We start from the raw sequence: 26,605 nt of genomic DNA on the forward strand, positions 1-26,605 counted from the left end.
GTCTGGGACAGCCGGTATGTATCTTGTACACTTACCATGGCATCTCCACTTCCAGGACGTCGTAGCAACCAAGACTATCAGTACACTTACTGGTGCACACTGTTCTATGCGCTACGACTCATGCATGCCTCCTTTGCCGACAGAAATCAGCGCCTCCAGCACATACGCGACTCCAATCCATGAATTGGCGTTCATCACACCCTCCGCGCCTGAGCATGCTTCGTATACCAAGTCCAGATGCGTACAATCCTTTCTCTCAGCCTGACCGGATGTATCCCTAGGTTTACTCAGGTTTGGCCATTGCTGCCGGTCCATCGGCTGGCTTTTGCAAGTACCATTGACGCCCCGCAGTCCGGCCAACTCAATGCGCAGTAGTCCCCCGAACGTCCTGCACTAGCAGCTACAGCATAAAATAGAACACCTAGCCGCAGAAGCGACACTCCACAATATTCTCTTCTTCCACCATGCCTTAGCTGCCTTCCTCCAGCACATAACTCCCATCTCTCGTCCCACATGCCCCGTCCTGGCTCCGAGCGCGTCCGACAAACCCTCTTCCAGCTGTTCACTCACCTCAAACCAGCCCTTCAACGAGGCCCCGATGTCGCACGTCTCTCCGCCTCCCACTATCCCCGGTCCACTTCCTTTCTCGCCATCTTCGGCAGCCTTTACGGCTTCCTCAGACTTTACCTCTATGGCTGGCAACCTGCACTTCCCCGCACCTGGACAGCATGGGTTACCCTCCTCATCGCTCTTCCCATCTTCGCCACAGTGCAATTCATCTCTCTTCTCGTATCAAACTCATCACCCCTTCCGCGGTCCAAGACCCGGCGAGGGCGAGAGCGCTACGAGTTACTCGGCACTGTCCCAACAGAAGACGGGAACGTTGGATCGGAAGACGAGATTGAGGATAGTTGCCGCCACACAGCAGAGACTCGCATTCCCCGATCATCTGCTCTCGTCTGGTACACACAACTCCTCGTCTACGCTACGATTGCCCTGGTCGGTCTCCACGAATGGGCCTACGAAAACGAAGGTGACATCCGTTTCCGGCCTGCCCTTCAGAGGGTTCTCGCCGACCCCCATTCTCATCCCACTGGACTAATGCGGGGAGAAAAAATCTTCATTGCCGCCGCCTTTCACCAGAACGAAGCTGTCATTCCGTACTGGACACGGACGATCCTCGACACCATCCCTTACCTCGGCACAGACAACGTCTTCGTGTCCATCGTCGAGAACTACTCCAAAGACCGCTCGCCACAGCTCCTCCGCGACTTCGCGCAAGAGCTCAACCGCCGCGGAGTGCGCAACCGCGTTCTCGTGCAAGACGAGACGGTCAAGAAGCCTCCACAGCTAGAATGGAACCCGCGCATCGAGTACCTCGCCGCGATCCGCAACCAAGTCCTCGAGCCGCTCCTGCAGTCCGGCGGGTACGACAAGGTGCTCTTCTCCAACGACGTCTTCATCGAGCCCGAGTCCGTCATCGAGCTCCTCGAGACGCGTAACGGCGACTACGACTTCGTCTGCGGGCTCGACTTTGCGCACTTTGGCGCGTACGACATGTGGGTCCTGCGCGACCGTCTCGGACGGCTCACGTCGGGGATATGGCCATACTTCTTCGACGCGGCGGGCTACGAAGCAATCAAGGCGGAAGAACCGGTCCCGGTCTTCACCTGCTGGAACGGTATCGTTGTGTTTAAGACGGACCCTCTCCTCCCTGTGCATCTGCGCTCGAACCGTACGCTCTCCTCCTCCCCTCTGCCCTCTCCACCACCCACGACACATCCATGGGCTCAGTCGGCATCGGATGCAGGATCCCCGGCAATGACACCCCCGCTCGCGTTTCGCGCGTCCACAGAGGACGAATGCTACTCATCAGAAAGCTTCCTGCTCCCATACGACTTCCGGCGCGTCATGGGTCTCGACAAGGTGTACGTGAACCCGCGCGTGATCACTGCATACACCTGGAAGTGGTACGTGTGGCACAAGTGGGTGCTGCGCCAACAGTTGGTGAAGTGGTTCGTGGAGGAGGTATGGGACGGGGCCTGGATGCAGTATGCGCGGACGGTTGTGGGTGATCCGAAGGAGGTATGGACTTGGGATGGGGGCGATTGCCATCCGTGGTGGAAGCACTAGTTGTGATTGCTGTTGTGGCGTGCAGAGAGCGTGTCAGAAGCGTAATGAGGTACCAAATATCTGCCAAGTCACGCTATGACCCTTTGGTTTCCTGTCTGTCTGTTACCTTGAGCTTTGCGCAGTGGGCCTCCTTGTGTTGGATGGCTTCAGATCTATAGGTTCCTGCGGACTTTCCAGAGAAAGTCGAGTCGACGGTTGGCCTCGATGGTTGACGAGACTTCGAGAGGTCAGGCCTAGGGTTCAGGATGCGAAGAGTTGGTTTAAGTTAAACGACAAGGGCGAGTGGGGAAGGTGACTCGTACGGATAACCTCGAATTCTTGTTGTAGGTCAAGTTCATGAGAGCGATACACATCAGGTTCCTGAGCCATTCAGTGATGTGGCATGGACATTGCACCTGTACTGCCGTATCATGCGGTCGTTCTCTGTGGCCGAATCGACCTATATGTTGTCAAACGCAATGCACCGTTACGTATGCCGTCTCGAATAATCCTGAGCAAACCTAGCAGACAGGTTCGCTCTCACATCTTCATTATAGCCAACATTCTATGGCATCAGTACAAGTCCATGGCCCGAAGCCAGTTCCGGCTCCGCAATATGTATACGTATGAGTGTATGTATATGTGTGTGGCGTTCAGGGAGGACTGGGGGGGGGGGAAGATGAGTGATGCGGCGAACACGAATTCGGAAGTCCTGGTATATACGCGAGCCTGCTCCGGGGGAAAATGCGATAATCGAGATGAAAGAATGCGAGAGAGGAATACGTACGAGACTGCAGGAGGGAAAACAGTACTACGGGTGAGTCTACTACTACTAGCTAGCTAGGGCTACTACCAATAAGTGAGCATATCTCGAGAGTCTCTAGATGTACAGTGCATACGAGCCGATGACGGGCCTATGGTCACTCCGCCCCTCCAGCCGCCGCATCCCGCGGTCGTCGAGCGTGTCATACTTGAGACACACCACATCGCCCCGCTGAGGCGGCGGCGGCGGCGGCGGAGGGTGCGGCGTCGCTGTGCCCGGCGAATCTGCCTGCTGGGCACCGTCCCGAGAAAAGAACGGTCGGAACCATCTGAACATGGGCACAGACGGAGACGGAGAGGTGTTCGTTGGAGAGATCATATCGAGCGGGCTGGATGGTTGAATAGATGAGGAAACGAGAGTGGTGGACGCGGAGGAAGTGTCGCCTACGACGGGCGTGACCGTCGAGATGGTGTTGGCATGGCGCAGGGGTACTCCTCTTCCGGTTGAAGAAGGTGCTTGAGATGATACGGGGTGCTCGAGAGAGAATGTCCGCGCGAGAGCGCGATCCTCTGACGACGAGGATCGTCGCAACGAGTCAACTGATCGTGTCTGCGACAATCGGCCGCCAGGATATGCCCTTGTGCGTGTAGGGGATGATGCAGGGATAGCAGGAAGTTGCTTCTCTCGTGAAGGATGGAGTGGATTAGGCGTGGATTCGCTAGACTGCGAGAAGTCAGGGGGATGCACAGACCACGTCGAGTCTCTGCGGGTGCGCATCGAAGATGGACGAAGGGCGTGGAAGATCTGACCCATCTTCACCCGCAACGGCATGAACCGTTGTGATTCCGTGTCCTCAGACTCGGATTCAGGTTCAGGCGCAATCGTCGTCTTCCACAGTATCCGGTCACACCTGCAAGAGTCCATCTCAGCATCGCTCCAACGAGAGATATGATAGAAAGGAGGCTCACCAGCTTGGTACTCGCTGCTTATGCGACGAATCATAGACACCCTTATCTTCCTCTTCCAGGTCCACATTGTTCACGCTCAGAGCGAGATGCTTATGTGGCCTTGCATGAACCGCGTCCAGCAACGCAGCCTGGAACTCCTTCGTCCTCCCAGCCTTCGACTGTCTTGGGTCGGCAGGATCGACGTCTGTCTGCGGCTGCGAGTCCAATTCCCCTGCCAGCGGCTGGCTCGCTCTTCTTGGGGGCGGAGACTTTGCAGACTTGTTCGAGTTCCAACTCTGGCGCCACTTCTTCCTGGTTGCAGAGGACACGTTGTGCTTGAGTTTCGAGATCGGGTTGGGGGACTTGGGCCCGTCTTCCTTGAAGAGCGACACCCACTTTTCCTTCGCCTTGTGAGCGGCGGCGGCAGACCAAAGCTTGTGCGCGAGATTCGTCGCGCTCGCGCTCGCCGGAGGAGACTGCCCGAACGACTGTGCGGATGACGGCTCCCTCTCAGCATCGTCGTCGTCATCGTCATCCGGATCCGGGTCGACCGTACGGCGGGAGCGCACCGACGTCCAGGTGGTAGAAACGACAGAGACAGTGTCCTGCTCCTGCTCGTACCCGTTCTGCTCGGGTTGAGAGCCGCCATCCTCATCATCGGCAGTTTGTTCTTGCTCCCTCTCGGCTTCCGCAACCTCGGACAAAAACTTGTCGTGGGGCGTCACAATGATTGGTGTCGCTGGAGGACGCCGGAGAGACTTGGTGCGGGAGCGTTTGAGTCCGCGGAGGACATCATACTTGAAAGTAGGCGGGAAGGATATTCTCGCTTCGTGGAAGCCTGCGAACGAGTCGCTAGTAGCCATGACTTTCCGGAGCTGATCGAACTCGAAGGCTTGTTCGTAATCTGTAAACACATGAGACCGCTTGCTCGCTTTGACTTCAGTTGGTACCTTACCCTTCCGCGTGATCAGCCAGTCTGCGTGTAGACGCGTGACGTCAAGCCTGAAGTTGAGGTCACCGAAGATGAACGTGGTATCGAAGCGGTCGGTGATATCTGAAGGAAGTTCAGTGACTGTGGTCCGGAGTACGCAGAATCGTACTACCTTCGGCCATGAAGCGAGGGTCGTCAGGGGAAAGGAAGTCATCCACAGAAAGTTCGGCCTACATGACAAGTTAGACCAGTGTCGGCGGGATAAGACATATGTCGCGGCACACACACCTTGATCTTAGCCAAATCAGCCAATCTATGATGCACTTTGCCTTCGTGCGCTACACCACGATGTTAACCAAATGGGTCCTTGCATTGGCGATCCAGTACGTACCCGCCAAGTGGGCATTGATGAACAGCAATGTTGTTCCATCCAGATTTACGCTCACCCCAACCCCGCCCTTATTACCCACACGGCCTCCAATGAGTCCGGCTGTGACCGCAGATTTAGAAGTACCTGCAACAATACCATGAGTCTTCGTCGCGTGACCATACAATTCGCGCAGATACTGACCACGGACAAAAGGACGCGCTTCACGGTGTATGAACACCGCGAGGTAGAGGCCCATCATACGTTCCTTGATGAGAAGCTCGTAGGGACCTACCCGCTGCATCTCATGCTGAGTCTTCAGGTTGGGGTCGGAGAGGGACGTCCCTGGAGGGGTAGGATGGCAGTACCAGTTCTCGAGGATGGACGACCAGCTAGAGGGAGGGTGGTGATGCTCGTGGTTCTTCTCGGAGGTCGGAGAAAGGAGCTCAAGCTCGCCACTCTTGCGCTGCATTGACTCGTCCGCATCCTGGGGAAGGAGAGAGTGCCTCGAGCGAGAGTTATCTTTGTTGTTGAGCTTGAAACCCGCTCCAAGGGCCATCGGGATGCCTACTTGTGAGTCAGTTTAGATATTGAATGCACCGGGCTGAGAAGGCCCACCAGAGGCGGACGGGCATTCCTGCCCTGCGCTTAAGGATGACATCAGAGATTTGCGGGAGCAGAGCACGATTCGAGAACTTACACGATGACAATGTGATAGGGATGCTCTGGGGTAGCGGGGAATATAGGTAGGGTTGGAGGCTCGTCGGTGGGATGAAGTACAGGCGGATTTGAGGTCGGGATAGAACCAAGGAGCTCTTCGACATCGCCCTGGCGTGGGGGTCAGTCGCAGTACCGCGATGGCGGCGGAGAGGACGCACCTTGGGGAGGGAGTCGTGCATGTTCCATGTCAGGATGCGGATCTTGATGAACTTGGGGATAGGTTTCGGTGGTACTGGAGGAGGGACGGAGGGTTCGACGGAAGGGGCGGATGGACTTGGGTGGCCATGGGGGCCAGAGGGGAAGAGAGCTTGAAGACGGGCGAGTACATTGGAATGGGCTGCGGGTAGAGCACATGCATGAGCGATTGTGGGAAGGCATGAGCTGTGTGAACGGACCTGGACGCGTCGGGCGAGGAGTGTCTCTGGCAGTGTCTGGGCTGGGGGCGGCCTGAGCCTGAGCGGTTACGAATGCGGGGATGTCGATGGGCGGCGGGGAGTCAATTGGGGGCAGGACGGGGTGAGTAGAGACGAGCATGGTCGTGTGTGGTCGTGAACATCAAGAAGATAGCGAGCGGACGGGTAGAGACAGCGCAGAGAGAGCAGCGGACGCGAGGGTCAAGAGCAAGTCAAGCACAACTCAAGCGCGTGCCTTTCCTCTTCCCTACCGCCAAGTCAAGTCCGCCCCGCCACGACGTCCTCCATGGTCAACAGTCTCCGCATCGCGTTCATACACCCCGACTTGGGCATCGGTATGTCCTCGCAACGTCCACACGCACCCCGTCGCTGACCAGCAGCCACAGGCGGAGCAGAGCGCCTCGTCGTCGACGCCGCCCTCGGCCTGCAGAAGCTCGGTCACAGCGTCGACATCTACACCTCCCACCACGACCCCGGCCACTGCTTTGAGGAGACCCGAGACGGTACGCTACTTGCACGTCGCGCGTAGCTCAACGCTGCAGCAGTAGTACGTCCACAGGCACCCTCCGCGTCCACCACATCGTTCCCCCGTTTCCCCGCGCCATCCGTGGCAAGCTGCACATCCTCTTCTCTCATGCCCGCCAGCTCCATCTCACCGCACACCTCATCCGCCCCGGCGCGCCCTCGTACGATGTCTACTTTGTCGACCAGCTGTCAACATGCATCCCCTTCCTCCGTACCTTCGCACACACCCGCGTACTCTTCTATTGCCACTTCCCGGACAAGCTGCTCGCAGAAGGCGCGTACGTAGAGGGACAAATGAAGCGCGGCAGCCCTTTGAAGCGACTATACCGCCTTCCAATGGACCTCCTGGAGGAGGTGACGACCAGTATGTTGCGCAACTTTGAGTCACGCCTACTCCAGCTCAGCCCCTAGCAGAACAGGCCGATACCATACTGGCAAATTCCAAGTTCACAGTCAGTGTCTTCAAGAGACACATGCCCTCAATAAAGACCACGCCGCGCGTCGTATACCCGGGCATAAACCTCAGCGCGTACGCGCCTCCAGACGTGGCAGCTGATGACCCCGACATTGCCCAGATTGCATCGTGCGTCCCCGTCTTATGACTGCGCTACATAGGCTTGACAGACTCGCAAGAATAGAAATCGTCCTACAATACTCTCCTTGAACCGGTTCGAGCAGAAGAAGAACCACGCCCTTGCGATCGACTCGTTCGCTCTGTTACGCCAGAAGACAGAGGCAGGCTCTTCAACGAAGAACATTCGTCTTGTCCTTGCTGGTAGGCTCTCTTCTTGATCTCACCTCGGTCCGTACTGAGTTCCGAGTAGGTGGTTATGATCCACGGCTCCAGGACAACGTCAAGACCCTGCAGTCACTTCTAGACAGTGCCAATGCGCACGGGCTCACTTACTCAATCGTAACGCCCTCAACATCCAGCGTCCCCCTGCCGTCGTTCCCAACACCTTCCAAGCTGGACAAGGAGACCGACATCTTGTTTTTGCTCAATTTCTCAATGACCCAGCGCTCAGCCTTGCTGACGGCTCCTTCGACGCTCGCACTACTCTACACGCCCGCTAACGAGCACTTTGGAATTGGTCCCGTGGAGGGTATGGTCTGTGGCCTTCCTGTTCTCGCATGCAACAGCGGCGGCCCGACCGAGAGCATAGTGGACACCCCCGCGGAAGAAAGGACAGGCTGGCTCCGACGCCCAGACGCTGAGGTTTGGGCAGAGGCTTTGGCGGAAATCGTGGGCCTCACAGACGGGGATAGGAAGAGACTGGCCGAGAGGGCGAAGAGGAGGGCAAGGGAGCATTTTGGCATGGAAGCTATGGCGAGAGACCTCGAGGACGCGCTGCTGGATACAGCGAAGTTGGGCCCGGTACCAACCTCCAACCTGTTGTGGCTCCTGCTAGCCCTCGTTGCAGGGTTGATAGCGGGGTTCGTTCTTGGCCTGTTTGTGGAGTAGTACAAGGCACTCCCGGTGGGCTCTCGAACCACCGTCTACGGCGCCAGGATATACATACCCACTCGGACAGCCGCGTCACCGCACTGTCTGGTATCATGGATTTTCGTGGCTCAAGCGACAGACTACTGTTAGGAGGGTGCATTATTTGTTCATAAGTTCAACAATGAGCACTCGAGAAGTTTGCAAACTGAGAGTCCTGATTGGCTCAAGACCGAGGTTGGTTAAGTTGACCTGCGATCCTAGGCAGAATGCGATTATATGGCTCGTCCGGGTTATGACCACGCGATACGTCTACATGTAGCTCCTCAGGGCTCGAGGGAGGCGGGGAAGGTGCCGTTCTCGCGCTGCTCGTCCCACTTGGCAATCTGACAAGAGTGTTAGCAAGGAGGTAGAAGAGGGCTCGACAGGACAGTGCACTCACCCACTCGTCTGCGATACGATGCGCGAGGGGAGAAGGGGAGGGAATCCACAATTAGGGGCAAGTAGTGAGGTGGAAGGAGAGGCGACGTACTGGGGCAGAGGGAGTTGTAGGCCCGCTTGAACTGCTTGCAAGGGGCGTAGTCCTCGCCCTTGGCGGCGATGCACTTGAAGTAGTCGGTGTAGTTCTGGAAGCTGCACGTGGACAGCGGTGAACGTCGACAGAGAGCAAGGTGGGCGGGCGAGTTGCGACGTCAGAATGGGACAGAGGGAGGAGAGAGGAAAGAGACGGACCAGTGCCTGGTCTGGTTTTGGTTGGGGAAGCGGGCTGTGTGGTTATTGAGTTGAGAGAAGACGGAGGCTGTTTGTGCCGGGCAGCGACATACCGTCAAAGCCAGCGGTCTGGAGGATGTACTTGCTGTAGCGCGGATTTCGTGTCAATTTTGCGCACAATAGTGTCTGATACGCTCAAACCACCCACCTCTGAAGGTCAGACATGGCGAGGGGCGTGCAGGAGACTGCGAAGGGACGAGTGGATGGGAGGAGGATGAGAGAGGAAGGAGCCGGGTCGTCCCCTGCGTGTTCGTCGTCGCAAGCGCCGACCGAGCCCGACCCAGTCCCGGCGCGCCGTCTCGAGGCCGAGCCCATCATCTCCCCACCACCACCGCTTGCGTCGTGCTCGCTCCCTGCATTCAATTGCTGTCTATTTAATCACTCACTATGGACGCTCTCAAGGCAGAAATCGCAAACAAACGCAAGGCGCTCGACATCCCAGCCGTCGACGGCCGCCCCACAAAGTACATGCGCAGAGGCGAGCTCGAACGTCTCAAGGAGGAGCAGGAGAGGAAAGTAAGGGAAGCAGAGGAGGAGAAGCGCAGGCAGGACAAAGAGCGCGAGGAACGTGAACGCGAGGAGGAGCGGCGGCGCAAAGACGCGAATAAGGTGAGTTTCGCTGGCTTGCTCCCTCCTTCTCAAGGCTGAACATGACCTGGAGAACAGAACAGTGCACTCCGGAGGTCTACTGCATCTCCGCATCCAGAAGGGAGTGCGTCTCCAGCCCCGGAGTCGACCTTCAATATTTCCAACGAGGAGACCATTCGTCGACTGCGCGCAAAGGGACAACCTATACGGCTCTTCGGCGAGTCTGACAAGGAGAGGCGGCTGCGTCTCCGTGCGCTAGAGCTCATCGAGGAGAAGGACCACGAACGTCACGGAGGTCAGAACGACTTCAAGAAGGCGCTCGAGGATGTGGACAAGCAGACCCAAGAGGAGGCTGCTCGGGAGAAGGGCAAGAAGAAGGACAAGGAGGCCTCTCTCATGAGCGACGTCTTGGATCTAGAGCTTGTCAAGACCGACCCCGACAAGCTCTACCCTATCATCTATTACGCACTCAAGAGGGCGTTGAAGGAGTGGGAACAGTGGATGGACGACCGGCCAGGTGTGTGTATGTATGCCTTCTTCGTCTGCGCTGCGTCTCAGTGTTGTATCAGATCACATCAAGCGTACCACGCAGGGCAAGCTGGCTGCGGCTACACAACGACAGTCTGCAGAGTATTTGAAACCGCTGTTCAAACTGCTTCGTACCAGGGTACGCCCTTCATTGACCATGGTTGGTGCTGTCAGCTCAACTGCATTCGCAGAACCTTCCCCCAGACGTGCTGGCCCGTGTAGCCGAGATCGTCCATCACATGCAAAAGAGGCAATACTCCAAGGCAAACGACTCCTACTTGCGTCTATCCATCGGTAACGCGCCGTGGCCTATCGGTGTCACCATGGTTGGGTGCGTAATTCTGTAAGAAGGGCTCTCAACAGGCATGCTGATGATCTCGCAGTATTCACGAACGTTCCGCGCGAGAAAAGATCTCCACAGACCAGGTCGCACATGTGTTGAATGACGAAGTCAGTCGGAAGTATATCCAGAGTTTGAAGAGGTACGCTGTCCTTGGTGGTACTGTGCCTGCATCATTCTGACACCGGGCTCCAGAATATTGACGTTCGCCCAAACGAAGTATCCTCCGGAGGACGTAACCCAACTCATGGGATAGCTCTTTGTCTTTCCACGCACTACCCGCTATGTACTGTTAGTTGCTGTCTACTTATCAATGGATTATCGTATTGTTCTTCTGGTCACCGTGTGGGAGTGATACCTTCGGAGCGCTCATGAAATCGACGGAATGCTATGGGCGCTCCGTTTTCACAAACTTCGACCCCATCCACCGATATACGCTCGCGAACCGCGTTACTCTCCCCTCGATTCGTGCAGGCTACATTCTGCACCTGTACCAACCCTAGTGATCAGACGATACCCTGACAGCTAGAGAGATATGGAGATATCTGTGCGCGGCTCAGCTCTACACAAAATTTTCCATTTGCTCACATGTATCTAGGCAGAGCTCGAATGCGCTGAACCGCTCCATGCAAGGACTGTGGTCCACCCATAGGAAAGCGAAGCTCAACTTGAACTCGGTTTCAACGTCAACCCCGCCATCAGGAGCGACCACTCCCACCGCACCCCCACCCTCTGAGGCCGCGCCTACCGATGCACCTGCTGAAGCTCCCTCAACCCTCCCTGACACTCCTGCCGCGGACGCCGACCCCACTACCCCAACCTCAGGAGAGCCAAAACCCGTCAGCACCAAGCGCAAACTGCGCTCGACACGCGAAGATGGGAGCAAACGCGCGAAGCTCTCCGGCACGGTCGCAAAAGACTACTCCCCGCCCTCGACGCGTCTGTCTGACCTCGGGGGTGTCGACGTCTGCATAGAAAAGATGCTGGAGCTTGTCGCGATGCCGCTGTGCCATCCGGAGATCTACTTGCACACGGGCGTGCAGCCCCCAAGAGGAGTGCTGCTGCACGGCCCGCCGGGATGCGGGAAGACCATGCTCGCGCATGCCATCGCTGGGGTGCGTCTGCGTTCTCTCATCGCGTGTAGACTGTGGTGTGAATTATGTGCTACTGGTGCAGGAACTCGGAGTGCCGTTCATCAACATCTCTGCACCGTCCGTCGTATCAGGTATGTCAGGCGAGTCTGAGAAGACGCTCCGCGACACATTCGAGGAGGCAAAGCGGGTCGCGCCGTGCCTGCTATTCATCGACGAGATCGACGCCATCACGCCGAAGCGGGAGAGTGCGCAGAGGGAGATGGAGAGGAGAATCGTTGCACAGTTCTTGACTTGCATGGACGGTGAGTCGCCAGTTCCCACACCCAGCACCGAGCCGTGTGTTGAGTTTGTGGCAGACATGTCATGGGAGAGGAATGACAACAAGCCCGTCATTGTCATTGGGGCGACGAACCGCCCGGATTCGCTCGACGCCGCGCTGCGTCGAGCGGGACGGTTTGACCACGAAATTAGCATGGGTGTGCCGGACGAGGAGGCGAGAGCACAGTGAGTCTATCCCACAGCGCGTCAGAGTCTATCTACTAACACATTCCCCAGAATCCTGCGTGTTCAGTCAGCCAAACTGCGACTCGAAGGGAACTTCGACTATGTCGCCCTGGCAAAGGCTACCCCTGGCTACGTCGGCGCGGACCTGGCCGCACTCACAGGTGCCGCAGGTATTATCGCAGTGAAGCGCATATTCAATACCATATCCGAGGACACTCTCGAGCTTCTGCAGAATTCTCTGCCTGCGCCGCCACCTCCAACCACGGACCAGGACACGCAAATGGCCATCGATCCACCGGCGGAGCCCCCGTCGATTCCTCAATTGAGCGGTGCCAAGCCTATCCCCTTTGCCAGCTTCGATATCTCAAAGAACGGCGCTGCGAGCTCGATCGTCCACTTCCTCAGGGCACATCCCGGTCCGCTCACTGAGGACCAGCTCGCGCCGCTATGTATCACCTACGCGGACTTTATGCTCGCGCTGCAACAGGTACAGCCGTCTTCAAAACGCGAAGGGTTTGCCACCGTGCCCGACGTCACGTGGGCCGACATCGGCGCGCTGCACGCGACGAGAGAAGAGCTGCACATGGCGATCGTGCAGCCGATCAAGAGGCCGGAGTTGTTCAGTGCCGTTGGGATCGTCGCTGCATGTGGCGTTCTACTGTGGGGCCCGCCTGGGTGCGGTAAGACGTTGCTGGCGAAGGCAGTGGCGAACGAGTCGAGGGCAAACTTCATAAGTGTGAAGGGCCCAGAGCTACTTAACAAGGTGCGTTCATGTTGTCCCCTGTCGATGTGTTCGTATGCTTACTAGGCACGGGTAGTACGTCGGCGAAAGTGAACGTGCCGTACGACAAGTCTTCTCGAGAGCGCGTGCTTCCTCGCCTTGCGTGATCTTCTTCGACGAGCTCGACGCGCTAGTGCCTCGTCGAGACGATAGCATGGTGCGCCCTTCCTACAATCCCAATCCATGGTGCTCATACTGAATTGTCATATCCCTCTTCAGTCAGAGTCCTCCGCTCGGGTAGTAAATACATTGCTGACCGAGCTCGACGGCCTCGATGCACGCAAGTCCGTCTACGTGATCGCAGCTACGAACCGGCCCGACATGATTGACCCAGCAATGTGCCGGCCAGGACGTCTCGACAAGCTGCTCTACGTCGACCTTCCGTCAGCCGACGAGCGGGCAGAGATCATTCGCAAGATGACCCGCAAGGTCCCCCTGGGTTCTCGTGGCGGAGATGCTAGCGCCGATTCCATCCCGCAGATGGTCGAGGACCTCGCTCGAGAGCGTTGTGATGGCTATAGCGGGGCGGATCTCGCTGCTCTCGTACGGGAGGCAGGTGTCATGGCGCTGAAACGTACACTGGGCGCGTTGGATGCCATGGATGCTGGGCAGCTTCCTGGACAATCGCTGCAAGAGCAGAGAGTATTGGTGGCGTTGGACGACTTTGTGCAGGCACTGGACAAGGTGCAACCGAGTGTGTCGGTCGCGCAGAGGAGGAAGTATGAGGCGCTGCGGTCGAAGTTTGCTGGATTACCGGTGAGAGCTAGGAGGGAAGACGAGAGCAATGTCAACGGTTGAGGAACTTTCGTCCATACACAATGTCATGTACATGTTCAATCATCATCCACGCGTTAAAGAGTCTGGTCAACGATACTTGGTACAGTTGAGGGTGCACGAGCGTCAAAGCGCTCACCTGACGCGACTCGACGCGCCGCGTTTGTGCTCAGACTCACAGGCAACAGCTTGCTCTCCTCCCGCCACCGTCCCTTCTCCTCTCCGCCGGCCTCGCTGGCCTGCCCAGCTCATCTTCTCTTGCTTTAGTACTCCGCGCCTTCTGCTAACGACTGCTACGCACTTACGACACACCTCTCAATTGTGGTCTCCCGAATATGAACGTGAATCAGCTGCAGTCCCCGCCACAACCTCAGCTCCAGCGTTTCTCCAAAGATGGTTCTGACAAGGATGCAGACGTACGTACATGTTCAGCATATCCTGTGGCATCTTCAGAGTCCTGATTTTCTTGTTGTGCACCAGTTTCTCGCATTACGCCTTCTGAACAAACGGTCCCGACTCCGGCTCTCACCAGAGTCTGTTCAACTCGATGCAATTCCAGGAAAGGGCCGCCTGTTCGCTGTAAACAACACGCGAGGCTGGTTTGCTGCTGCTACACGCAACACGGACGGGTCGCATGGTACGTCTTCTTTGTCTTTACGTCCGTGTAGCCCCCCCTCATATCGCCCCCCTCAGCCATGGCCTTGTCTCCCCTCGCTGACCTCCGTTCTGCCCTTGCTTCGTCTTCTTCCACCGACTCCCCCCTCTCGCCCCGTGTTACCTTGCCGCTGCCCGGAACGCCCCACATTGTTGCGTTCACGCATGATGGGCAACGGTTACTCGTCGCATTCGCGAACGGCCCCGTGAGTGTATATGACTCGCAAAGCGTCTGCCAAGGCTCCGGCCCCTCCTCACCGCTGCACACATTCCCCTCCGCGAGTGGCAGAGCTATCCGAGACCTTCTTCCGTGCACGGGAGATGCAGAGCACGTTGCTATTCTGCGCGAGCCAGGGGATGGCGTACCGGTAGAGATATTCGACGTCAACAACATGACTTCTATTGGAGGCTGGAGTAGCGGAGGACCGGGAACCAATCCTACTTCACGTGAGTCCATTCTGAAAACGACCTACATACCATGAGTTAACTTAACCACTGTAGTATCATGGTCACCGAAGGGGAAGCAGATTGCCATCGGTCTGGAGAACGGCGACGTCGTGACGTACAGTCCAACGGACACGTCTGCCGTAAAAAGCGTAGTCCCACACCCACCTGCAGTAGAAGGCCAATGTGTCATCTCCACCACATGGCTGTCGAACACCGAGTATTACGCCATCTACGCACCTGCTGGTCCTTTGACCCCTGAGGCCGAGCAGACACACTTCATTCTCTCGCTCGATGCAAAGGCTAAAGCTGTCGGGGATGTCAAACTGTCGTCTCCGTACCTGCCTTTCCCCGGTCTGAGACCACCTGGCTCCTTCACAGTCGCACTGCGCAGCTGGGACCCTTCGAGACTTCTGCTCTTTGTCGGCGACAGCACATCCTCGGATATAGGCCTCATTGGTAGCCTGTCGGACTCGGCTTCTCCTTTGGACTCTTGGTACAACCTCTCTCTCGAAGAGACGTCGACCCCTTCCGTACCCCTCGACGCGGACCTAAACGAGACTGTGCTGTTGGGCTTGGAGCTAGACCTAAGTGACACCCAGCCGTTCAAGTACACTGGCGCCTCGGGTGAGGAGCAAGATGTGCCGCCACCGCCGATCATGTATCTCTACGCGAGCGATGGAACTGTCACTGGGTGGCACATCATCCAGACCCAAGGTGTCGCCTACCCTGGCATGGTGTCCGCATCTGCCGCAGCCACTACTCCTACTTCTGCCCCGGTGCAGACGACCCCACAGCAGAGTGTCTTTGGAACCTCGCCCACCGCTGTAACAAGTCCTTTCGCGTCGACCTCGCCGCAGAACTCTTCAGGGACGTCAACCGGCGCCTTCGGGTTTAGTGCGTTTGCCGGTGCGACGTCGGCGTTCGGGAGCACGTCGTTTGGGCAGCAACCGGCTCAGCAGCAACCGGCGACGTCACCTCCTTCGGCCCCTGCCATGAGCACCCCAACCATCTCCGTCGACATGACATCGTCTACAGACGACAACATGGCATCTGAGACAGAGTCGGGCTTTGGCGGCTTGTCTCTCGGTGGAGGTAGTGATGCGTCCAAGTCGAACACAGGCAGCAACTCGATGTTCGGGTCTTTCGGCACCAATACACAACAGCAGCCGTCCACGTCGCCATTTGGGGGAGGCGCAATCTCAAGCTCGACGTTCGGCGCTTTCGGCGCAGGTCCCGTCAAGCCTGCAACCGGCTTTGGAGCGTTTTCAAGCAACGGACCATCCGCTTTCGGTTCTTCTAGCGGTTTCGGCGGCGGTGCGTTCAGCTCTGGGAGTGGTGCATTCGGTGGAGGTGCGTTCAGTGGCGGAGGTGGGGCGTTTGGCAGCGGAGCTTCTGCCTTCGGGTCGAAACCCACAGACAATGCATCGTCCGAGAACAAACCAGCCTCGGGTTTCGGACAAACCGCCTTCGGCACGACCTCGACGCCTGCTTTCGGTCAATCGTCATTCGGCTCTGCTGCTCCTTCAGGTGGCGCCTTCTCGGGCCTTGGGCAATCCAACAGCGCATTTGGCAAGACATCATTTGGCCAGTCTTCGTTTGGTCAATCTGCGTTTGGTCAGTCTGCATTCGGGCAGACTTCCACTCCAGCCGCGACCACTCCGAAGCCTGCGTCCACGAGTGCTTTCGGAAGCGGCGGTGGGTTTGCGAGCTTCGCAAACACGGGAACCAGTTCCTTTGGCGCTGTTGCCCAGCAGAAGCAAGACACGAAGCCTGTGTGGGCATCTAGCTCAGGCGACAGCGGAGAGCCAAAGTCTGCGTTTGGTACTCCTCACGCGTTTGCCGGCACTACCCAGACGCAACCGACGAGCGCATTTGGGAGCAGCGGAGGGTTCGGAAGCAGCAGCTCGCCGACTCCCGTGACAACGTCGGCCGCTCCTGCGTCGACGGCGTCGAAGAGCTCCCCCGAGAAGCCAGTTTCTGCCGTAGCTACACCTCCTGCTACACCTCCCGCAAAGCCTGCTGAAACACCCACTCAAACCCCTGCTCCGGCGGAGACCAACACTCCCACTCCCACTCCGGCCCCTTCCGGCGGAGCGTTTGCAGGGCTCACAACAACTCCCGCGGCTTCCTTACCCTCGACTGGAGGGGCGTTCGGAGGGTTGACCACGTCCGCCACCGGGTTCAGTAAGCTGCAGCCTGGCTTCGGAGCGTTTGGAGGCACAACACCATCTTCCTCACCCTTCTTCCAAAAGCCTGGCTCGACGACTTCACCGGCGTCTTCTGTCTTTGGGCAGACGTCCTTCGGGAGCGGTACCACCACCCCCACAAGCAAGCCCGCGTTCGGCGCGCCTTCGTTTGGTGCTCCGTCCTTTGGCGCGCCCTCTGCGTTCGGATCTGCCCCGTCGACTTCATTCTTCGGCAAGTCCAACCTGGCTACGCCTTCGCCATTCGGGAAGCCCGCCGATAGCACGCCGCTAAAGACGCCGACGACGACCCCGCCGTCTACCAGTGCATTCAGCGCGTTCAGCGGGAGTTCGAGTCCATTCAGTTCAGCTGCTGGGAGCGGTGCCGCGAAAAGCTTCGGGGATATGCTTCGTGGTGGAGACAAAGGCAAAGAGACGGAAGGTGTTGCAGAGCCAGTGAAACCGGTGGGCTTGAGCAAGACGGCGGAAGCGTGGAAGAAGCCCGTCTCTGTGTTCGCTTCTCTTCAACAGGCTGCTGAAAAGACTCCCGAGAAGGGTGCGTTGTGTTCTCGAATTCGTGTAGCAATTGTGTGAATCATACTGACATTCTTCGTGCGCTTGTAGGCCAGGACGGTGATGAAGACGCTGAAGCCGAGGCGGAGGAAGACGAGGGCGCGGAGACCTCTTTCCGGTCACACGATGATGAAGATGAAGTTGATGACGGTATCGACGCATTCCTCCAGTCGGACGAGGAAGACTTGGGCAGCGACGAAGAGGATGTGCCGCCGGACGTAGACGAAGAAGAAGAGGTGGAGGAAGGAGAAGAGGAACAGGAAGAAGCAACCAGTTCCTCCCAGCCCGCTCCGGAGTCCCCGACCGTCAAGCAAGCCGTGCCGCCAAAGACACCCCCTTCGATCTTCTCTGGCATCAGCTTCACGCCTCCTACGCCGCCCAAGGACAAAGGCAAGGAACCAGAAGGCGAAACATCCAAGCCAATCCCCGTTCGCGAGCGCAGCACAACACCTCCTGGCTCTCCTGCGGACAGCGGGTCCCCAGAGCCAGCCACGAAATCGACCGTCGTCCCTCCTCGTGCAACATCTGCGCCGCCAACATCTACCCCCGGTGCGTCTGCTCCATCAGGATTCCTCGGCGTACGACCATCTACGCGGCCCGTCAGAAGTTCGCCTCTCGCCAAACCGGCATACAGCGGAGATGACGAGGACGAGGGAGATGAGGAGGCAAGAGTTCCGTCGCCTTCGAAGAAAGCTCGTTCAGAATCTCCCTCCGTACCTGCCTTTGGAACCGCGCAGTCAAGGCCAAAGACACCTCCTGTACTTTTCGGCGCTCCCGTCGCACCTCCTAAGCCAGCACCCTTCTCTCTTGCGCCCTCGGCATCACCGACCCTTGCGGCTGCGAAGCCGTCGTCTCCGTCACCAGTGGCTGGTCTGCCTGCCGAGCCCAAGCTGCCCACGCCCTCTGCCTCGCCTTCTCCCTCCCTCGCTGGACCCGGAGCTCCTGGATCGACTTCCATCTTCGGTGCTGCTCCCGTGTTCACACCCCCCGCCACGGCTGCAGGAGGTTTCTTTGGTCAGAAACCGCTCGGCACACCCGAAACTCAGACTTCGATCTTCGGGCAGAAACCAAGCCTATTTGGCGCATCAAAGCCACCTGCATTGACACCTCCTGGCGGTGGCATCTTCTCTGCGACTTCTGCCCCGGCGCAAACGAAGCCTTCGTTATTTGCGACGTCAACCACCCCAATCTTCGCTGGGTTCGGTACTCCAGCGGCTGCACCGGCACCGCAGCCCCCAAAACCGTCCTCTCTGTTCCCCGGCGCATCAGCAGCGACCCCGGGTCCCAGTGCGCTCCCATCGTTGAGTCGTCCGCCTTCTGTGGCGCCGGCTATGCCCCCCGCGAGCCCCGTTCAGGACATGCAGTCCGAGTTTACCCTCTTGTTCACTAGCCTCAACAAGGAGCTCGAAGACGTGCGTGCCTTCCTTCTGCAATGCTCACAAGTTAGACTGACTGTACATTTACAGCTCAAAGCCCTCGCTGCTCATGCAAGCATGCGCGCTGCACAACTGGGCAAGCCTGGCAGTGGCATGAAGACGAGCAAGGATCTCACCGAGCCTACGAAGTGGGTCCTGAGCGACCTGATGGCCTTCAAGCAGATCATGAAGGAAGTCGAGCGTGAACTAGAGAAGTGGCAATCCGAGAAGCAGAAGTGCATCTCGTACCTGCGCGAGCTGGAGAGCGATATGCTGAAGGGTGGGTAACACTTGGGCTCGCCGCCTGTCTCGGTTGAGATGATACTGAACTCTCTGTGCAGGAAGCACGCGCAAGGAGGAGATTGAACGGTTCAGCAAAGCGTCCAAGGACACGGACTTCGCTCGGATGCTCAAGGCGAGGATGTTGAGTCCTGATCACCTCGAGACCCAATCTCAGCTCAGGCGGGAAGTTCGGGTACGTATGCGTTGTCATCACCTGAGCTTACCATCATTGACACATGCGAGCAGACTATTCGCGGACGCCTGCAGCAGCTGGAGGATTACATCCAGTCGTCCAAGAAAAAGCTCAACAGTGTGAAGAGCGGAAAGCCCACTCTCAAGTATGTCCTTGCGTGGTCACTCGCTTAGCATATCTATACTCACACCAACGAACAGGCCGCCGTCTTTGGACACAATCAACCGCACATACCGGAACATTGACATTGCCATCGAGCAAGAGGAAGAAGACGTGTCTACCCTCGCAGAGCGCCTCGCCACCCTCGAGGTGTCTTCCAAGTCACCACTTCTCTCCTTCTCCGCGTCGACCCGCGACCGACGGCTCCCCGATCGCAACCGGCGCGTCGGACGTGAAGTCACTCCTAACATCGCGGCTTCCACTGCTGCCGCTCTCAACGCCGAGCGCAGCGCACAGAAGCTCAAACGTGCTTTGCTCAACGCGCGGAAAGAACCCTTGCTCAACACCAAGGCAGTCGACGCCACACCCCCCGAGCGTGAGCTGCGCACCCCACGCAAGCCGCTTCTCGCCCCAGGCTCCGGAGTGGGCGTCGGTGCAGCATTCGCCGCAGGTCTGCAGGGCGGCTTCCCTGCTCCCGCCGGTACCAGTGCCACTCCCATCAAGGCCGAGCCCAGCAGCCCAGGGCTATCGTGGACGCCCCCGCCTCCCGGTAGCATCCCGCCACCTTCCTGGTCGCTGCCTCCGTTCGAGCTGGAGGGCGGTTCACCACTGGCGGGGCTGGGCGGCTCGCGAAGTCGGGGTCCGCGGGAGAAGCAGCACGCGAAGCCGATCCAGATAAACCGTGAGGGTGCAAAGCCTCCGCCGCCGCCGCCTCCGGCTGGGTTCAGCTGGGGACCTGTGCCTGTGATCCAGCCGAAGAGCACGATATCGATATTTGCCGGCATAGGCGGCAAGGGCAAGGCGAAGGAGGAGCCTTCTGATGGTTTGGGAGAGTCGTGGGTTGCTGATGGGTTCAGCACGAGTACGCCGAAGAAGTGAGGCAGAGCAGAGCAGTTCGATGATATGAGTACCGGGATCTGTTGGTTGCTATCAAACACCTGTATTGTCATGTGTATGGGATATGCTACAGTAACGAACGAACAAGCACGACAACTTTTCTTGACCATGACCACTAACTGCCTGACTGGTTGCTTTTCTCCGGTGCGTCGACTTTGCCCTTCTCCGATGGCTGCGCTGCACCGGCAGTCTGGTCCTCCTCCGCGTCTTCGAACTGCTCCGCTTTGGTCTCGAATGGGTTGTATATGATACTCTCGATATGTGCGAGCGCGGCCTAGGGACAGGAAAAGGGCAGAGGAGGGAGGGGCGCAGGGCTCAATATGGGTTGTAACGGCTAGCATTGAGGAAATCGCTGCGCACTTTGCCTACTTCGCTGAGCTCCTGGTCGGTGTCGCCATTGAAGGTCTCGAATTCCCCGGCATCGACAAAGGCATCGTCGTCGTCGTCCATCTCGTCTTCCTCATTTGGATCAGGATGGAGGGACGCGCACAGAGAGAGGCCCTCAAAGATTGGTTCGACTACGCGGACACGGTCAGGGAGATGAGATGTGCACAAAAGGTGGGAGACGCACGGGCAGAAGAGTCTTTTGGCACGATCACGAGCTCGCGCATGTTGGCTGCATCCTCTTCTTCATCTGCTGCGGTTGCATCAACGGTGGGAGGCTCGTCGAGTTGGCAATATATGGAGGGGCCGGCTTCTGCGCGCGAGATGGCGTGGAGGGTTATGGAGGGGTAGTCGACCTGGAAACCCTTCCCGGTGGCAGAGATGAAAACGAGCACACTAGACGCGTCATTAACGACAATTCAAGGAGCGATATAGCGAACTGACCTCTCGATCACGTATAGAGTTCCGTTTGCACCATCCTCTGCCGAGAAGCCCTCGAGTGGGGGCTCGAGCGTGACCGAGACGTTGGGCTCCTGGTGGCGGAGGACCGGAGGAATGTCCGCGAAGGACGCGGGGGTGGATGCGCTGAGGGTTTTGTGCTCCTCGGGGGAGATGTGCGTGGGCAGCGAGGAGACGAGTGAGATGGGCATGGTGGAGGACTCGGAGAGAGCGCGAGTGGCCGATCGAGATCTTACTGCAGTGCTCGCGCATAGGCGCCTGCTGCGACCGAGCGGCCAAGCTCAGCTGGAGCCTGGAGCCTCTCCTTGACCCCGACTCTCACCTACGCTCTCTGCACGATGCCCATCTCGACGCCCTCAGACCCCGCCGCGGCTGCCCTGCTCGCCCACATTCTCTCCCAGACACAGCAGAACATCTCCTTCCTCGCTGCCCAGAACTACATCTCTCCCACAGAGGCCGCTGAGCTCATCACACGCCTCTCACAAGGTTCTGCGACCTCCTCCGCCGCTTCCTCCACAGATACACTAGCCAACAGCGTGAACAACCTTGCTCTTGGCCCCGCGCGTACGCCAGAGCCTGCGCGCCGTATCCCTCCCCCGCCTGCACGACAGAACGTCCAGAAAGCGCGCGCCCTGTGGGCGTACAACGAAGACGGAAGGGTACGTCCGGCTTACATCTCTACGCTTACCATACCCGCTCGTTTACTCGCCCGAGATCCTTTTTCCCTCTCTTTCAACATTTCTGATATCCCGATTCCCTGAACTGATTGCATCCGTTTCCCTTTCCAGGAACCCAATGACTTGTCGTTCTCCTCAGGAGAGATCATTGAGATTGTCGACGAGACCAATGGCGACTGGTGGACGGGCAAGTGCCGCGGCAAGCAGGGTCTCTTTCCCTCCAACCATGTCGAGAAGATCGACTCGGGCGCAGCTTATAGCGCGTCCCCGCCCCCTCCTCCTATGCCCATGATGTCGATGCCTTCCTCCCCGTCCTACTACTCCCCACCCCCCGGCCCACCCCAGCCATACGGCATGCCTTCGAATCCGGAGAAGGCGGCGCTGTACCAGTCCCAGTATGCGCCTCCTCCACCCGCACCCGTGGTTGTGCAAGCCCCTGCCCCCGTTCAGGTGCAGCAGGCACCTGCGGAACCTCCCAAGAAGAACAAATTCGGCAAGCTTGGCAGTACCATGGCCAATTCGGCCGCGGGCGGTGTTGGTTTCGGTGCTGGTGAGTAGCGTCTGGAATTTTTTCAACACGAAAGCGGACGAGCTGATTTCTCTCGCAGGTGCTGCTATCGGCAGCGGTATCGTCAATGCCATCTTCTGAGTGCTCGATAGTTTCGGTCATGACGCTCTACATCTTGCTATGATCTAGATGACTTGGTTGGGTACGGATTGCGGTGATGTATGATATGAGTGTGTACGTGGTTGCGTGGTAATGGACCTCCAAATTGCAGACCTCGCAGTTTCTGTAGATGTGTTTGACGTCTAATACAGATTGCGTATGGTCGTGATTAATATTCATGCTCGGCTTGGGCAAAGAAGATGCCTACTGCAGCAGGTGGCAATACCATCAGCTGGAAGCGCTGGCGACAGGTCCCCGGTCCGATCTCCGTTCGCCACGGCCCGCTGGCATTGGCAAGTTACTCGAGTCTCATATCAGCATTACGGAGGTCGCGAACCCAAAACCAAGCCTCACAACTCAACTGGAGCATTGCGCGGAGAGTTACGAGTCAGACCGCACTCTGTGTCTCTATGACCTCTGCCCGACCTCATCTGCCCAACGTGCGAGATTTCTGACCTTTGGGCTGTGCCTGCTAATCCCACTAGGATCCACCCACTACGGATATCCACCGATATGATGCAGCTCTGAACTTTGCCACATCCCTATGCTCGTACTTAAGCGGGCCACGTAACTACCTACAGCTCTCCTCAGCCATGTCACTCAGTTAGCTATGTCTTCAACGTCTCCCACTGCCCCGACAAGTTCCGTGGTTCCGCAGCTGCGCCCAAATGTGAACCTTAGCGTCTCGCCGTAGCCTACGGCTTCACTCACTCCGCCCGCAGCTTTCCCTTGCTCAAATGGTACTAGGAATCGCTGCTGGCGTAGTAGTAGGTGTCCCGTCAGCCGCTCGTTCCAACGTGCTTCCACTCACAGGTTTGCAGCTCCACATCAGCCAAGCCAACGCTGTCGAAGCCAGCCGCAATCGAATCATTCTCTCAGTAATATTCGCCGCTTGCGGTGCGACCATTTGCTCACGCAACCGCTCATGCAGGTTGGCGTTATCACCGCTGCAGTTGTAGACGCAATTATCGCCGGAAGCATGACCTGGCTGGTAGTCGATACAGTCACTGGGTCCAGGATCTATCTCTAACACACGCATGCACTCTTCCAGTTACTCAGGATGAAATCTGGGATCAAGCAGTCGGACAAAATGGTTCACAAGCTTGTGCGGTTTGGAATCGAAACGGGAACAATGACCGGTACGTTCCCTATAACTCGATCCATTGCAGATGGGACTAGACCAACTCGTAGCGTCGGTGGCATTGGTATACGCGATTTTCTACATGACTCATACGGTAGGTACCCGCCCGACTCTCAGTACTAGTCGCTCAGCACGTCTTCCACCGCAGAACGACCTTTTTTTCGAGTGTCCGTAAGTAACCACATTCTGCCCCAGTCGATCACTGCTAATGCCACATCTTCTTAGCGCTATGGTTCTAACCAAGCTCTACTCCAACACCTTCCTAGCCAGCCTTAACAACCGTGCGTTGATAGCCCAACCGACAACATTGACGCGAAGTTTCATGGCAAGCGGTGGTTTCGCTATGCCTGCTAGCCGGAGCTCTACCATGCTAGGCGACGGTGCATCAGCTAGCAGTAGAACCCAGGGGACTTGCCCTTCACATGAGGCCAGCAAGCACGTCGTAGTAGATCGTGAGGAGTGTCCAGAGATGTCAGTATGACTGGGCCATCGGACAGTGGAAGGTGGCGTCAGTCCAAACTTCTGTATCGAGCTACCATCCGTCGTATCTCCGGGAGAGTTTTCACCATGTGACGGTGCAGTTGAGCCTCATCCATCGCGGTGTCCTGTCCTGATCGATGCATACGCATGTGTTCACCTACGATCACGTAGTACGATGTATGCGGCTATCGTCAGTCCTAGATCTGCTCGCGCTCGCTCGCTTTTCCTGACCAGATCAGGCCGTGTATACCTCGGAGGCTTGTGTAGCGACAGAGAATCCATCCGGACGTACTCCCTCGTCCGTTGGAGGATCTCGTATACGATTCTTCGTTTATCCTACCGATACAGTGGCTGCAAGTACATATCTACGGTCGTTCTATCCATCTATCTAGCAGGTTCATCCACGATTCACTATACCGTCCGGTCCTGATCCGTGATAGGTATCTGGAAGACCTTCTTGACGAGCCGGACTGTGTCGGGGTCACCGGTGTTCTACAGGATCCACCATCAGCCTCACTCGCTCCGGCTCTAACCTCTCCGCAACGCACCTTGGTGATCTCATCAGAGATCTTGACCGTTGGCTTGCCGTCCACGCTCGACAGCTTGATCACCATGTTCAACGCCTTGCTCTTCTCCTTCCCGCCACTCGACTTCTTCCTGAAGTCGTTCGAGAGTGACGTCCCGATCCCGAACGAGCCTGCATCAAGTCACGGGTCAGCCTCACACGCATGTTCTTCAAGGGGCAGCTGTGAGGGACGATGAGACTTACACTTGAAGCCGAGCTCGTCACACTGCTTCTTGAGCTTCAAGGCCTTCTCTACATTCAGCGCGTCCGAGAAGATGATGACCTTCTTCTTGTAGTCCACGCCGAGCTGCTCGTAGATCTCCTTTGCGCGCGGCGCGAAGACATACGGGTCTCCCGAATCCTGCCGCAGCCCGGTCCACTTCTGCGCGAAATGCGGGTTCGCAACGAAGTCCTGGGCGACACGGCGTTGATGAAACTTGATGCGAGAGGAGGAGTGAGTTGCGACGGCACGTACCTTGTAGAAGGCTTCGGTGGAAAAGGTGTCTGTAAGTGCGATCTGGAGGACGTTCGGGTAGGTCTTCTCCCAGAGCTCGAGCGCGATGGCATTTGCATGTTCGTAGCCTCTCATGGCGCCGACCTAGGGAGCCAGTGAGGACAACCGGGAGGAGAAAACGGAGTTGGAGTGACACTTACGCCCATGTACCACTCGCTATGGAATGGCATCAAAGTTGAGCATATCATTAGGGCGACAGGGTACCCTCCACTCACTGCGCGATCGTTCCGACGGGTGGAACATCGAACTCTTTAGCGTAGTACATCTATGAACGAAGCATGCTGATCAGCACTGTGTGGGCAGCACGAGGTATAACGAGGTCACCACATTACTTGTCCCGTTCACGCCACCGCTGCCTGGATGATCTTTGGCAGCCTTCAGGATAGCGTCCATGACGATGCGCTGGGTGCGGAAGGAGCGTCTTCTCCGAGTGCCAAACTCGCTGAACACACAACCAGCCTTGAGGAGCGTAACGGCCTTTTCGTACGCAGCCTCTGCGAATAAAAGAGACCATCAGTGCCAATGCCACATAGATGTGATTTGGCAGGCTACATACCTGCTTGTCCCTCGTAGTCCCAGTCGGTATCAGCGGTGGTGAAGTATATCTCGCTGAGGCAGGCCATGAGGGGAACCTCCCAAAGGATGGTTTCCTCCCATGGGCCGACGGCATCGATGTGAAGACGACCTCTCGCAGTCGGGTCATCTCGTGCGTTCTTCTCGACATCCTCCGGGACGGGGACGAAGTCGATGTGGACCTGCTCGGGCTTAAAGCGGTAGGCTTCGAGATAGTCGAGGTACTGTGGGGTGAAGTAGGAACATCGCTGCTCAAGCCAGGCTCGCTCGTCCTTTGTGAGCGCGACATTGCTAAATACTGCGACACGCGACAACAGGCAAAGATCAGTTAACTGTTAGTGGGCGCAAAGCGGTGCATGGGACTCACGGGCAACGGAGCGCTTGAAGTGATCGAAGCACTCGCGGGTAAAGTAGACGTTCTTGTCGCGGTGGGTGAACTTGTATGTTCCTTCCACGCCGGGAAAGTGCTGCAGCACAGCCTGCTGCATCGTAAACTAGAGGGATGACGGCGGAGTCAGTTCGCGCCATCCGCCCGGAGTAACCTCGACGCTCGCGTGCGTACCTTGTACAAGTCCGTATCGAGCAGGGACGTCGGATATACCAGCTTGTCTTGGTCTACAACCATCTCTGCTTTTTCCTGCTTGGTGGTGGTGGTAAGAGGGAGAGTGCAGGGCACAGTCGAGGGCAGTCGGTCGAGAGCCTAGATAAGTAAATGGATACTTGCATATATGTTGTCATCAGAC

At 57.5% G+C, this 26,605-nt stretch overlaps 11 protein-coding genes across 11 annotated transcripts; 7 read left to right on the forward strand and 4 right to left on the reverse strand.

Annotated features, from left to right (window-relative positions):
• The first annotated feature begins 46 nt into the window (after positions 1–46).
• Positions 47–2,303, forward strand: L226DRAFT_534622 (uncharacterized protein). Its single transcript, XM_067680712.1, has one exon. The coding sequence runs from the start codon at positions 514–516 to the stop codon at positions 2,131–2,133; it is 1,620 nt and encodes a 539-aa protein (XP_067535603.1). The 5' UTR covers positions 47–513; the 3' UTR covers positions 2,134–2,303.
• Positions 2,304–2,774: 471 nt separating this feature from the next.
• L226DRAFT_534623 (DNase I-like protein) lies at positions 2,775–6,462 on the reverse strand. The gene is made up of 11 exons (XM_067680713.1): positions 6,236–6,462; positions 5,999–6,177; positions 5,821–5,948; positions 5,739–5,767; positions 5,325–5,687; positions 5,145–5,267; positions 5,042–5,091; positions 4,926–4,983; positions 4,778–4,876; positions 3,844–4,726; positions 2,775–3,785 (listed from the first exon to the last, which is right to left on the reverse strand). Exons 1-11 carry the CDS (start codon positions 6,372–6,374, stop codon positions 2,993–2,995), a joined length of 2,844 nt encoding a protein of 947 aa, XP_067535604.1. The 5' UTR covers positions 6,375–6,462; the 3' UTR covers positions 2,775–2,992.
• Positions 6,463–6,539: 77 nt separating this feature from the next.
• L226DRAFT_570706 (mannosyltransferase) lies at positions 6,540–8,240 on the forward strand (the record flags this gene model as incomplete). The annotated part of the gene is made up of 6 exons (XM_067684465.1): positions 6,540–6,588; positions 6,640–6,756; positions 6,813–7,142; positions 7,193–7,361; positions 7,417–7,553; positions 7,603–8,240. 6 exons carry the CDS (start codon positions 6,540–6,542, stop codon positions 8,238–8,240), a joined length of 1,440 nt encoding a protein of 479 aa, XP_067535605.1.
• Positions 8,241–8,486: 246 nt separating this feature from the next.
• Positions 8,487–9,310, reverse strand: L226DRAFT_534625 (cytochrome c oxidase subunit VIb). Its single transcript, XM_067680714.1, has 6 exons — positions 9,139–9,310; positions 9,044–9,075; positions 8,952–8,985; positions 8,752–8,852; positions 8,662–8,669; positions 8,487–8,605 (listed from the first exon to the last, which is right to left on the reverse strand). The coding sequence occupies exons 1-6, from the start codon at positions 9,153–9,155 to the stop codon at positions 8,546–8,548; spliced, it is 252 nt and encodes an 83-aa protein (XP_067535606.1). The 5' UTR covers positions 9,156–9,310; the 3' UTR covers positions 8,487–8,545.
• Positions 9,311–9,316: 6 nt separating this feature from the next.
• On the forward strand, positions 9,317–10,786 carry L226DRAFT_507643 (Prp18-domain-containing protein). Its single transcript, XM_067678139.1, has 6 exons — positions 9,317–9,599; positions 9,657–10,095; positions 10,148–10,245; positions 10,298–10,437; positions 10,490–10,588; positions 10,642–10,786. The coding sequence occupies exons 1-6, from the start codon at positions 9,378–9,380 to the stop codon at positions 10,700–10,702; spliced, it is 1,059 nt and encodes a 352-aa protein (XP_067535607.1). The 5' UTR covers positions 9,317–9,377; the 3' UTR covers positions 10,703–10,786.
• Positions 10,787–10,865: 79 nt separating this feature from the next.
• On the forward strand, positions 10,866–13,691 carry L226DRAFT_507646 (AAA-domain-containing protein). Its single transcript, XM_067678140.1, has 7 exons — positions 10,866–10,993; positions 11,049–11,561; positions 11,623–11,842; positions 11,897–12,044; positions 12,096–12,807; positions 12,863–12,982; positions 13,045–13,691. Exons 1-7 carry the CDS (start codon positions 10,982–10,984, stop codon positions 13,621–13,623), a joined length of 2,304 nt encoding a protein of 767 aa, XP_067535608.1. The 5' UTR covers positions 10,866–10,981; the 3' UTR covers positions 13,624–13,691.
• A 93-nt stretch (positions 13,692–13,784) lies between these two features.
• On the forward strand, positions 13,785–20,676 carry L226DRAFT_612704 (uncharacterized protein). Its single transcript, XM_067686415.1, has 9 exons — positions 13,785–14,015; positions 14,080–14,236; positions 14,293–14,700; positions 14,755–17,439; positions 17,508–18,868; positions 18,923–19,151; positions 19,213–19,346; positions 19,400–19,491; positions 19,547–20,676. The coding sequence occupies exons 1-9, from the start codon at positions 13,935–13,937 to the stop codon at positions 20,382–20,384; spliced, it is 5,985 nt and encodes a 1,994-aa protein (XP_067535609.1). The 5' UTR covers positions 13,785–13,934; the 3' UTR covers positions 20,385–20,676.
• On the reverse strand, positions 20,560–21,443 carry L226DRAFT_534629 (uncharacterized protein). The gene is made up of 3 exons (XM_067680715.1): positions 21,231–21,443; positions 20,974–21,182; positions 20,560–20,920 (listed from the first exon to the last, which is right to left on the reverse strand). The coding sequence occupies exons 1-3, from the start codon at positions 21,434–21,436 to the stop codon at positions 20,718–20,720; spliced, it is 618 nt and encodes a 205-aa protein (XP_067535610.1). The 5' UTR covers positions 21,437–21,443; the 3' UTR covers positions 20,560–20,717.
• Positions 21,444–21,583: 140 nt separating this feature from the next.
• L226DRAFT_560188 (SH3-domain-containing protein) lies at positions 21,584–22,838 on the forward strand (the record flags this gene model as incomplete). The annotated part of the gene is made up of 3 exons (XM_067683340.1): positions 21,584–21,904; positions 22,034–22,472; positions 22,531–22,838. The coding sequence occupies 3 exons, from the start codon at positions 21,584–21,586 to the stop codon at positions 22,569–22,571; spliced, it is 801 nt and encodes a 266-aa protein (XP_067535611.1). The 3' UTR covers positions 22,572–22,838.
• Positions 22,839–23,830: 992 nt separating this feature from the next.
• On the forward strand, positions 23,831–24,298 carry L226DRAFT_53469 (uncharacterized protein). The gene is made up of 2 exons (XM_067680732.1): positions 23,831–23,901; positions 23,956–24,298. Exon 2 carries the CDS (start codon positions 23,960–23,962, stop codon positions 24,209–24,211), a length of 252 nt encoding a protein of 83 aa, XP_067535612.1. The 5' UTR covers positions 23,831–23,901; positions 23,956–23,959; the 3' UTR covers positions 24,212–24,298.
• A 170-nt stretch (positions 24,299–24,468) lies between these two features.
• Positions 24,469–26,535, reverse strand: L226DRAFT_534630 (nicotinate phosphoribosyltransferase). The gene is made up of 10 exons (XM_067680716.1): positions 26,425–26,535; positions 26,230–26,356; positions 25,846–26,160; positions 25,617–25,783; positions 25,505–25,554; positions 25,430–25,445; positions 25,251–25,373; positions 24,980–25,187; positions 24,759–24,907; positions 24,469–24,702 (listed from the first exon to the last, which is right to left on the reverse strand). Exons 1-10 carry the CDS (start codon positions 26,485–26,487, stop codon positions 24,622–24,624), a joined length of 1,299 nt encoding a protein of 432 aa, XP_067535613.1. The 5' UTR covers positions 26,488–26,535; the 3' UTR covers positions 24,469–24,621.
• Between the last annotated feature and the right edge of the window lie 70 nt (positions 26,536–26,605).

This window comes from Lentinus tigrinus, assembly GCF_003813185.1.
Source record: "Lentinus tigrinus ALCF2SS1-7 unplaced genomic scaffold L226scaffold_11, whole genome shotgun sequence".
In the NCBI taxonomy this organism is placed as follows: domain Eukaryota; kingdom Fungi; phylum Basidiomycota; class Agaricomycetes; order Polyporales; family Polyporaceae; genus Lentinus; species Lentinus tigrinus.

What these genes read in the sequence shown, in the direction of transcription:
- L226DRAFT_534622 (XM_067680712.1), top strand. Translation starts at nt 514, where the DNA reads ATGCCCCGTCCTGGCTCCGAGCGCGTCCGACAAACCCTCTTCCAGCTG.
- L226DRAFT_507643 (XM_067678139.1), top strand. Translation starts at nt 9,378, where the DNA reads ATGGACGCTCTCAAGGCAGAAATCGCAAACAAACGCAAGGCGCTCGAC. An exon ending in TCAAACTGCTTCGTACCAGG is followed by an intron (nt 10,246 to 10,297) that starts GTACGCCCTTCA and finishes CTGCATTCGCAG; the next exon opens with AACCTTCCCCCAGACGTGCT. An exon ending in TATATCCAGAGTTTGAAGAG is followed by an intron (nt 10,589 to 10,641) that starts GTACGCTGTCCT and finishes ACCGGGCTCCAG; the next exon opens with AATATTGACGTTCGCCCAAA.
- L226DRAFT_534630 (XM_067680716.1), bottom strand. Translation starts at nt 26,487, where the DNA reads ATGGTTGTAGACCAAGACAAGCTGGTATATCCGACGTCCCTGCTCGAT. An exon ending in CTTCAAGCGCTCCGTTGCCC is followed by an intron (nt 26,161 to 26,229) that starts GTGAGTCCCATG and finishes CGCGTGTCGCAG; the next exon opens with TATTTAGCAATGTCGCGCTC. An exon ending in TGACGAGCTCGGCTTCAAGT is followed by an intron (nt 24,908 to 24,979) that starts GTAAGTCTCATC and finishes GACTTGATGCAG; the next exon opens with GCTCGTTCGGGATCGGGACG.
- L226DRAFT_534625 (XM_067680714.1), bottom strand. An exon ending in CCAGACCGCTGGCTTTGACG is followed by an intron (nt 8,986 to 9,043) that starts GTATGTCGCTGC and finishes ATAACCACACAG; the next exon opens with CCCGCTTCCCCAACCAAAAC. An exon ending in CAAAACCAGACCAGGCACTG is followed by an intron (nt 8,853 to 8,951) that starts GTCCGTCTCTTT and finishes GTCCACGTGCAG; the next exon opens with CTTCCAGAACTACACCGACT.
- L226DRAFT_507646 (XM_067678140.1), top strand. An exon ending in GCCCAGAGCTACTTAACAAG is followed by an intron (nt 12,808 to 12,862) that starts GTGCGTTCATGT and finishes AGGCACGGGTAG; the next exon opens with TACGTCGGCGAAAGTGAACG. An exon ending in CTCGTCGAGACGATAGCATG is followed by an intron (nt 12,983 to 13,044) that starts GTGCGCCCTTCC and finishes ATCCCTCTTCAG; the next exon opens with TCAGAGTCCTCCGCTCGGGT.
- L226DRAFT_534629 (XM_067680715.1), bottom strand. Translation starts at nt 21,436, where the DNA reads ATGCCCATCTCACTCGTCTCCTCGCTGCCCACGCACATCTCCCCCGAG. An exon ending in ACTCTATACGTGATCGAGAG is followed by an intron (nt 21,183 to 21,230) that starts GTCAGTTCGCTA and finishes TGACGCGTCTAG; the next exon opens with TGTGCTCGTTTTCATCTCTG. An exon ending in GCCAAAAGACTCTTCTGCCC is followed by an intron (nt 20,921 to 20,973) that starts GTGCGTCTCCCA and finishes GTGTCCGCGTAG; the next exon opens with TCGAACCAATCTTTGAGGGC.
- L226DRAFT_612704 (XM_067686415.1), top strand. Translation starts at nt 13,935, where the DNA reads ATGAACGTGAATCAGCTGCAGTCCCCGCCACAACCTCAGCTCCAGCGT. An exon ending in TGAAAAGACTCCCGAGAAGG is followed by an intron (nt 17,440 to 17,507) that starts GTGCGTTGTGTT and finishes GTGCGCTTGTAG; the next exon opens with GCCAGGACGGTGATGAAGAC. An exon ending in TCAACAAGGAGCTCGAAGAC is followed by an intron (nt 18,869 to 18,922) that starts GTGCGTGCCTTC and finishes GTACATTTACAG; the next exon opens with CTCAAAGCCCTCGCTGCTCA.
- L226DRAFT_534623 (XM_067680713.1), bottom strand. Translation starts at nt 6,374, where the DNA reads ATGCTCGTCTCTACTCACCCCGTCCTGCCCCCAATTGACTCCCCGCCG. An exon ending in CATCAATGCCCACTTGGCGG is followed by an intron (nt 5,092 to 5,144) that starts GTACGTACTGGA and finishes ATCGTGGTGTAG; the next exon opens with CGCACGAAGGCAAAGTGCAT. An exon ending in AAGCAGCGAGTACCAAGCTG is followed by an intron (nt 3,786 to 3,843) that starts GTGAGCCTCCTT and finishes GGACTCTTGCAG; the next exon opens with GTGTGACCGGATACTGTGGA.
- L226DRAFT_53469 (XM_067680732.1), top strand. Translation starts at nt 23,960, where the DNA reads ATGGTTCTAACCAAGCTCTACTCCAACACCTTCCTAGCCAGCCTTAAC.